This window comes from Eubalaena glacialis, chromosome 9 (assembly GCF_028564815.1).
Source record: "Eubalaena glacialis isolate mEubGla1 chromosome 9, mEubGla1.1.hap2.+ XY, whole genome shotgun sequence".
Lineage (NCBI taxonomy): Eukaryota > Metazoa > Chordata > Mammalia > Artiodactyla > Balaenidae > Eubalaena > Eubalaena glacialis.
Genome location: NC_083724.1, coordinates 36,156,795 through 36,166,574, shown reverse-complemented (window position 1 = coordinate 36,166,574; position 9,780 = coordinate 36,156,795). Strand labels below are relative to the sequence as shown.

Sequence of the window (9,780 nt, the reverse complement as noted above, 5' to 3'; positions counted from 1 at the left end):
TGGAAAGATATCGAGGAAGAAAGCCTGGTGCAGAACAATGTGTATGGTGTACTATCCTTTGTGTTAAGAAGAGGACACGTAAAATCTATATTTGTATTTGCTTGTATAGGCATACAGAAACTCTGGAAAGACAAATATCTCAAGTAGGAGAGGAGTGATTATGTATGGGTGTGGGAACTGAGTGGCTGGGGGCAGGGAAGGATAGAGAGGAGAACGTTCACTGTACAAAAATCTTTTTTTTATTATTATGGTAAGAACGCACTTAACGTGAGATCTACCCTCTTAACAAATTTTTAAGTGCACAATACAGTAACTGTGTATCCTTTTTTTTTTTTTTTTTTACAATCTGGGGTTTGAATTATACAAATTCAAATTTTCCTATTCAAAAATTAGATATAAAATATTGAGCAAAAGAAGCAGCACTCAGAAGAGTTGGCACAATGTGATTAGAATGCTTCCATGTCCATGCAGTCCCTGATGCAGGCAAAATGGAGCTGTGCCGTCCAGGGATGCACACTTAGTTGAGGTGGGGGGGGGGCAGTGTCACACAGAAGGTGTGTCTCTGACAATGGGTCACAGTCACAGTTTGAGAAGGCTTATCTATTTTATTCCCTAATCCTTATGTTGAACCGTTTAAGATGTAAAGCCTATCTGTGTATCACAAGACTGTGGACTCCTTAGGGCAGAGGGCTGCTAAAGTTGTTCTCTCTGTAGACACTGAGCGTCTGTGTATGTTAATTTCAGATAGAAAGAGAGCCCTAGTTATTTGATCAGCATGTCTTAAAATTGGCAAATACAGGAAGCATCATAGTGATTTGTCAGAATCCTCTTCCAAATATTTTGATTAGCTTCTTAAGAAAACTCTTCTTCCTTTTAGGTAAATGGAAGTGCTGGAGACCAGTTTATTCCAGACACGGAAAGCACACAGAATAGAACAAATGGTGGCAAGATGGCTCCGGCGCTCCCGGGACAGCTCGGCCCGGTAAGGCTCCTGGGCTGACAGAGAATTCTGTCTGTAAGGGTTCGGTGTCCCCGTGGGAGGAAGTTTTGCAGTCTTGGCAGCGTCTGGGGATCACTGTCTCCGGCTTGCTTTGTTCTTAACACCCTGTGATGGAAGAAGTGTAAATGGGTCAGCAATTTCGCTGGAGTGCCTTTCTCTCTGTCCCTCCCCCTGCATCCTTCAAGGGGCACCCACAGACACGCAGAGATACTCACACATGCATTTACAGAGACACGCACATTCACACACAGATGGACTTATACACACTGACACACTCGCACACATGTGCCTGTACACTCTGGAACACACACTGTTTTGAATCCACACTCACACATGATCACTGGCCCGGTCTCTGTCTGTCTCACACACGCCCCTTGTCTTAGTACTTGATGTCAGGCAATCTGCTGTTTATACTCTTGCCCTGTCTTTGTTTACAGCAGCTGTTCCTTCCTTGCAGTCCCTATTTCATTCTAAACAAAATGAAATGAAATCAAATACAGATTTGATTTGACTGCTACAAGAGAACTTAAAATATGTTCTGTTTCAAAGCGCTCATTTTCAGTCTCAGATTTCCCATCTGGCGCTGACACAGAGATGAAATATCACGTGTCAGGTGTTTCTGAGACACATATTCTTCCAAAGGAACTGGAAACAGCTGTTGTGCTGCTGAGCAATAAACCTTGCTCAGGGCTGCACTGCCCTCTGGCCAAGTGCTCAGATCCTCAGACGCTAGGATGGGATAAGGCTGGGAGAATTAGCCCTATTTTACAGGTGAAACCCCAAGGCTCAGAGAGTGACTAGTTTACGACCATCCCCACCCCCTGCTCTGAAACCTTTGATGGGTCCTCATCTCCTATAGTATGAATTTAAACATTTTTTGGTTAGACATTCAAGGCGCTCCATGGTTGACCCACAATCCATTACAGCTATTTGTCTTACTGTTCTGCTTCATTAACATCATACTCCAGCTGCAATGATCCACTTGCTATTTCCCTACTACAAGCACCCGACTTCCCCTTCCACCCCTTAGACCTGGGTTTCTTGTGCCACATCCCTTCCTCCCATCTCTATGTGTCCAGAACCCACTCACAGTTCAAGGTCTAGCTGAAATGCTGGGTCTCCCATGAAGTGTTCCCCAGCCCACAGTCAGAATTAATCTCTCCCAAGGGGCCCCATAGTATTTGGTTTGTAGCATCAACATTGTTCTTCTTCTGGTGTGTTCAACTTAAATTTGAGCACATCCCTTTTCTTTCTTCTAGACCACAAGCTCTATGGAGGGCAGGGAAAGTACCGGCCACATCTCATAGCCCAGAGATGATTGAGTTCCAGGAGATTGCAAGTAGTCAGGTAGTGCTTGGTGAATGAATGGGAAAACTCCTAGGTACATTGTTTTCTAAAGTGGATTCTGCAAAACCTAGTCCTGTGTGATGCTCTCTACTAAAAAAATGTTCCATGGCCAGATACATTTAGGAAGTGATGCAGCCTATATCCCACTCCTACCCACCCACTCTTGGTGATTCATAGTGCATTTTAGCACATTAAAGGCTCTGAGAAGTCCTGCAGAAAAAGACCTGTGTAACTTTAACTTGATGTTGCCTGAATATTTGACCTTGGAACTCTCTAATATCTAGCTTCTCTCACAGAATGTAAATAAAAGGCAACATTGGCCTCTAGGGAGCTTTTTTTTTTTTTCACATCTATTTTGAGATATGTTTCACATACATAAAATTCACCCACTTAAAATATACAGATTTATTTAGTGTATATACAGTTTATATTTAGTGTATATACAAAATTAGGCAACAATCACCACAGTCTAATTTTAGAACACTTTCAGTACCCCAAAAAGAAACCCCATAACTGTTAACAGTCATTCCCCATTTGCCCCTCCCCCAGCCCTAGGCAACCACTCATCTACTTTCTGTCTCTATAGATTTGCCTATTCTGGACATTTCACATAAATAGAACCATACAATATGTGGTCTTTGTGACTGGCTTCTTCACTTAGCATAATGTTCAAGGTTCACTCATGTTATAGCATGTTTGGCATGTAGCATTATTGCCAAATAATATTCCATTATGGAATATTTTCTATGTCCATCAGTTAATGTACACTTGGGTTGTTTCCACTTGGGGCTATTATGAATAATGCTGCTATGAACATTTGTGTAAAAGTTTTTCTTTGAACATATGTTTTCATTTCTCTTGGGTTTGTACTTAGGAGTGGAATAGCTGGGTCATTTAGCAACTTGATGTTTAACCTTTTGAGAAACTGTCAGACTGTTTTCCAAAGTGGCTGCACCATTTTACATTTCCATCAGCAGGGTATGAGGGTTCCGATGTCTGCACATCTTTGTCAGCACTTGTTATCATCTGTTTTTTTTATTATAGACATCCTAGTGGGTGTGAAGTGGTACTGTATCTCATTGTGGTTTTGATCTGTATTTTCCTGATGGCTAATGATGTTGAGCATCTTTCCATGAGTCTAGTAGGAAGTTTGTTTTCCAAGTGCTTGAGAAAGAGCAGAAAAAGAGGGAAAGCTTCCTGGCAGTGTCCATGGAAGACATCATTTCTGTGTTTCTAGGATAAACCACATGTAGCCTTATTTAAATTGTTTCTCATCTCTAATCCTGCAACCTTGATTCAGGCTGGGTTCTTGGTGTCCTCAGATTACTTGAAAATGATCAAGAACTGAAAAGCATAAATAATTGCAGTTTCCCTGGAGTAGAGTAAATGGTACCACCTGCCACCCGGTTGCTTAATCAAGAGACCCGTGAGTCAAACTGAGTTTTCCTCTCTTCCTCACACTCTGTTTCCACCCCATCAGCAACTCTTGTCAGTTCACCTTCAAACATATCTCCGATCTGTCCACCTCTCTGTCCTTGGGGGGCACCGCCGTGGTCACTCACTCTTTCTCTGCTCCACCCTGAAGCCATAGTGGACTCTTCGGAATACAAACTGCTCGTGTCCCACGTTCTCGCCCCAGGCTCTACCCCACCCCAAACCATTCAGTGGCCCACCTGCCATTGCGCCACGGCCTGCAAGTCCCTTTATGATCTGTTCCTGGTCTAACTCTCCAACTTCATCTTGTTCCTCCTGCTTCCTTGGCAGAGTGCTTACCCCCCTCACCACACTTTATAATAACATATCCATTTATTTACTTGTTCTTTGTCTACCCTCCCCCACCTGTTTATTATATGACTCTTCTCCTCCAACCCTCCTGCCACATATGAGACCAAAGACTATGACTGTCTTGTCTTACAAAGTATCTTCAACCCTAGAAGAGTGCATACATAGTATGTAGTAGATGTTCAATGAACTTTTATTGATTAAGGGCTTTCATAGTAAGGGACTATATTATTTATTTATATTTATTTAAAATATATTTAAATTTTACATCCTTTCTTCTTCCAAGAGGAATTTTTGATGGCTTACAGTTTTAAAACACATAAAAACTTTTAAATAAAGACTGGAAATTTTGTAAATAGATTGCAAACCAATTAGATGTAGGATTTAGCATTTGAGTACTAACATTGGCTCTGAGTTTCCTGATAGCCAGGTCAAGAAATGAAAGAAGTACATTGAAGTATTTTCTAGTCTAGAAAAAAGGCAACATAGGTACTTCCCTGGTGGCGCAGTGGTTAAGAATCCGCCTGCTAGTGCAGGGGACGCGGGTTCGAGCCCTGGTCCAGGAAGATCCCACATGCCGTGGAGCAACTAAGCCTGTGTGCCACAGCTACTGAGCCTGCGCTCTAGAGCCTGCGAGCCACAACTACTGAGCCCACGAGCCACAACTACTGAGCCCGCGTACCACAGCTACTGAAGCCCGTGCGCTTAGAGCCTGTGCTCCACAGCAAGAGAAGCCACTGCAATAAAAAGCCCGTGCACTGCAATGAAGAGTAGCCCCGGCTCGCAGCAACTAGAGGAAGCCCATGCACAGCAACGAAGACCCAACACAGCCAAAAATTTTTAAAAAATAATAAATAAAATAAATTTTAAATAAAAGGAAACAAGTTAATCTGCAGTCATATAATTTTACATGCATCTTTTAGCAATCCTGTTTTTTTTTTCAGACTTTTAAAAGCTTCCACTCATTTCAGCCAGTTGTACTTGCTTACTTGTAATTGCCATTTTTTCCATGAAAGTTAAACTTTATCTCTGACACTAATTGAATTGTCTAGGAGGAAATTAGTCAAAAATAACAATTTCCATTTCCAAACATTATTAAACAAATTGTTAACTTTTATGAACCCTGGTAATGTTAGAGCTTTATAGTGCATCTTAAAATGGATGTTTTTCTGGGGAAGAGTGTCAACTTTTAAAGTTGCTTTGATTTCTTCAAGTTTAAATTAATTCTCAGTGGGTGGTTATTGTTACAATCACTAGTCAAACTCGGATAGTGGCACTCAGTTTGAATGTATGTGTGTGCTAGTGTAGATTGGAAGCCTAGTGATACCTATAATTGTAGAAATACAGAATTACTCAGATATTATTAAGATGACTACTCTCTTACCACTTAATTTCACATTCCAATATAAAAATAACATTTACAGTATCAATGCTTTTTTAGAAGTAATTAACCCCCCAAGTGGTCTCTGTGACATGTTTTGAATTTCTGTAAAAATAGTGTAATACAAACTACTTAATAAAAGCTGCAACATAGTGACATTACATTATAAACTAATTTTTAACCATTTTTCTTTCAACTAAATTGTCATCTTCTTAACAGCTTTGTATAACTAGGGAGGTGATAAACTGAGAATGACATGTTATAGAATACTTTTCCACTTAATTATGCCATTTTTTTGTCTCCTACAATTTTTATATAAATGATATTCTCTTGGTGATTTCTTTGATTGCTTCTAAGCTTAGAAAATCCTCACCCAATAAGTAATTTAATTAATTAATTTTCAGTTTGATAGTTTAAGATATTTTATTTTCAATTTTTAAATTTGGAGTTTATTTGCTTATAGATTGTGAGATGTAGATCTAACTTGGTTTTTTCCAAAATAAGTAATGTTTGCATCACCATTAACTGTGAGTGATCTTTCCTTTCTTCACTTTTATTATATATGAAATTCTTGTGTCTGTGAGTGGGAAATTGTATCTCTTCCTGGACTAGCTATTCTGTTCCATTGATCTAACGGCCTGTTTTCACACACCTGTATTAAAACTATTTACATTTATTATCTATTAGACTAGACTTTTATTACTCTTCGTTTTCCTTTTTTTTTTTTTATTTTATTTTTTTAAATTTTATTTATTTATTTATTTATTTATGGCTGTGTTGGGTCTTCGTTTCTGTGAGAGGGCTTTCTCTAGTTGCGGCGAGCAGGGGCCACTCTTCATCGCGGTGCGCGGGCCTCTCACTATTGCGGCCTCTCTTGTTGCGGAGCACAGGCTCCAGACGCGCAGGCTCAGTAGTTGTGGTGCACGGGCCTAGTTGCTCCGTGGCATGTGGGATCCTCCCAGACCAGGGCTCGAACCCGTGTCCCCTGCATTGGCAGGCGGATTCTCAACCACTGTGCCACCAGGGAAGCCCCATTTTCCATTTTTTTTACTCTTACCTACCTATTCTTCCATGTGAACTTTAGAATAATTTTATTGTATTATTAAAACAATTTTGCGTAAGATTTACTGAATTCTCTTATGCTTAATCAGAAATAGTTTTATAGAGCAAGACTTAAAAAAAATAAAGAGCTTGATGAATTTGATGCCTTCTTCTTGGTGCTTGGTTTTATCCTCGGGGTTTAAAAAGATTTCTTTCCTTCAATTTATCTTGAATCTTAGTACTAGTGAACACACATGCACATGTTTGCGCACATGTGCACACACCCACATGTACACACAGGCATACATATTCACACATGCACACACACACACACACATGCGTCATGGCATCATTGTATCAGAGCCCTGGCTATTGGTTTTGCACTCTTTACAAATTTACTTGTTCATTATAACCATAGTCTGTTTACTAATTATAGGGATGGTATCTTTGACCTTTATAATACTCCTAGTGATGTAGAAAGACCATTTCAGGTACCAATTTTTTATTGCTTTTTGACCCATGGGCAAAAGTGGAAAGATTCGAACAGAACAGGTTAGAAGGCTCCTGTGCTGCGTCTGCAGGGTTGCCATTGTCTCCTGAACTTCCTTTTTAAAGTAACAGTGGAATAATTTCTCCTCCTCTCAACTGTAGGCCTTTGCACTGTACTCACAATATGTACATTCAGTGGTCCCCTAGAAACTTTCACAGCCACAAGCATAGTCCTATGATTATGACTACGTGATAAATTTCTTTCTGGTTCAGGCTGCTACTTCTATTTCTTCTTTCTTTGAATAAACTTTAGATTAAAAAGCCAGCTTATACCAGACGTTAGCTTTTAAAATCACTCAAGCTAAACATAATACAGTGTTTAACCATAGATTCAAAGTAGTTTCTCCACATCCTGCTGGAACTCAAAGGTGAATTCTTTGTTGTTACAAGATAGAGGCAAAATATATTTTCCAACCTCTTAGAGAGCAGATAAAAAGCCAGAGAATATTTGAAACCTAATCTATCTCTATCTGTTATTTTTTCTTCTCAGCATTATTGATCAGCTCAGTATGAACTTATGACCCATAAAATATAGAATTAGTCTACACGAGGCTATTTTCATGATAAATTTTACATGTTTTTTCTAGTTCTACCTTAGGCTTGATCCAGTTATCTGACAGGAATTCTATTAGTGTCACCAGGTCTTATGCTGTTCCAAAGTAAAATCGCAGCAATGACCTCAGATTTATGATTTGAAACCATTACAGAGGCGTCAGACATAGGTTTTTGGATTGTCGGCGCTTAGTTTGATATTTATAAGGTTCTTCAGAGGAGGAAATTTTGCTACAGAGATCATTTCCTTCAGTTCTCTGTCAAATATTGAACATTCTTTGTGAGGAGAGGCCACGGTTTGGTCCTGTTCTTAAGCAATCCCTTTCCAAACAAAAGCTGAAATGTGGCCTTTGGGGAAAATGTCAAAAAACAGACTTTGGGCCAAAGTTCCTGAGGCCATCCAGGGATTAGTCAACACAGCGGGGCTTCATTTGTCTACCATTGTTGAGGAGCACACCATTCCAAATGGAAAAGTCAGATAAGTGAAGCCTACCCACTTGAAAAGCATCAAAATGGATTCTGTTCTAAACATGGTAAGGTCTGTGTTTTTCTTTTGGTCTCCAAACATTTATTAAGCCGTGCTCTATGCCTAGCATTGAGTTCAGCACATGGGGCAAGAAAGACACGGTTTTGCCATATAAGCTGTTGTCTAGAAAGGACAAGAGACTTCACACTGGTCGTTTCAAATATGATGTGTGTTTCAAAAAGGGATGTACAGGTTCTGTGTACAGGTTCAGCAGAGGGAGAGGAATATTTCTGCCAAAACCAGAAGATCGAGTAGGAGCTAGGCAGATAGTGTATGGTTGGGTGTTTTGGGAAATCTCTAAAGAGTGTTATGTTAGGGGTTGGGGGGTATTCTAGGCAGAGGGAAGACCTTGTGTATTTGAGGAGCTCCAAGGATACTAGTTTGGCTGGAACAAAAATATCGAGAGAACAAATGGCTTCATTGTAGAGGCTTCAGTGGTGGGCAGGCACTGTATTAAGCCATATTAAGGATTTTGGTTTAGGCCATTTAGTCAGGGCAGATATATGAGCAGGTTTGCATTTATAATATCAGTCTGGTTGCTGGATGGAGAATCATTCAGGTGAGACAAGAATGAAAAGTGGGGAGACCAGCTAGGAGACTGTTACAGAAATCTTCTTCAGAACAGGTAACAGGGTCCTGAAATAGAATGGTGGTCATGGAGATAGAGATAAGTGGACATCTTGGAGATCTTTTGTAGAACTGACGGATAGGATATTAGGGCTGAGAGCAGGGTAAAGTCAAAGATGACTCCCAGGAGTCTGGCTTGAGCAACTGAGCCTCATCCTGATACCATTTACTGAGCTCTGGGACATGGAAAAGATGGGTCTTGATTAGGACGATTGTCATAAGGCTGAGCTATATTTCAAATTAAGCAAAGGACAAATGACAAACATTGAACTCTGTCACTTACATTCAAATTGTCTGCTATTTATTAGTGGTTAAATATACATTTCCACCTTTGCTAATCATATTAGAGGTACTATTTTGCATCATGCTCTCTCTATATAGTGTTTTGCTCATGTATTCACCTAATAAGCACAGATGCTTTCTGTGGGCAAAGTTCTTCACTCGGTACGGTGAGAAAGACAGAGGTGGGTAAAAAGTGGTTCCTGCATTCCGAGAATTTACAGTCTCTTCGGGGTGGTGATATATGGAATCAGTTATCACTGAAGTTGAGGTGCTGTGGGCCAGAAGAGCTCAGAGCTGAGAGAGCTTGTGTCAAGCTAGGAAATCAGAGAAGGCATTTTGGAAGAGGCAGCATTTGAGCTGGGCTTTGATTGGCCTCACATTTTCCTGTGAGGTAGCTGCATGAACTGAGGCCCAGATGCAAAACTGGTGCAGCAGGTAAGATTAGGCTGGAGTGACGGCCTGGGAAGGAGAGTGGGTAGGGAATGTTGGCCAGGGCCTGAGACTTAAAGACAAAGGAACATGAGAGTAAAGTTGAGGAGTTTAACTTTTATCCTGTGGGTGATGGGGAGCTGTGGGGACAGAATAATTTGATCTCTCCCTTAGGAAGGGGGTTTGAACCACAGTTTAGAAGATGCTCTGGAAGGGTATTTTCTAAGCTGTGTTTCCATGTATGTCTAAGATTCACAGGCTTGT

The 9,780-nt window shown here is 40.4% G+C and overlaps 1 protein-coding gene across 1 annotated transcript in view; it reads left to right on the top strand.

Moving 5' to 3' along the window:
* Positions 1–881: 881 nt before the first annotated feature.
* Positions 882–9,780, top strand: part of FRMPD1 (FERM and PDZ domain containing 1) — a 45,582-nt gene continuing 36,683 nt past the window's right edge. Inside the window, exon 1 of the mRNA XM_061201129.1 lies at positions 882–982. Coding sequence (XP_061057112.1) covers positions 882–982 — 101 coding nt within the window. The remainder of the gene's footprint in view (positions 983–9,780) is intronic.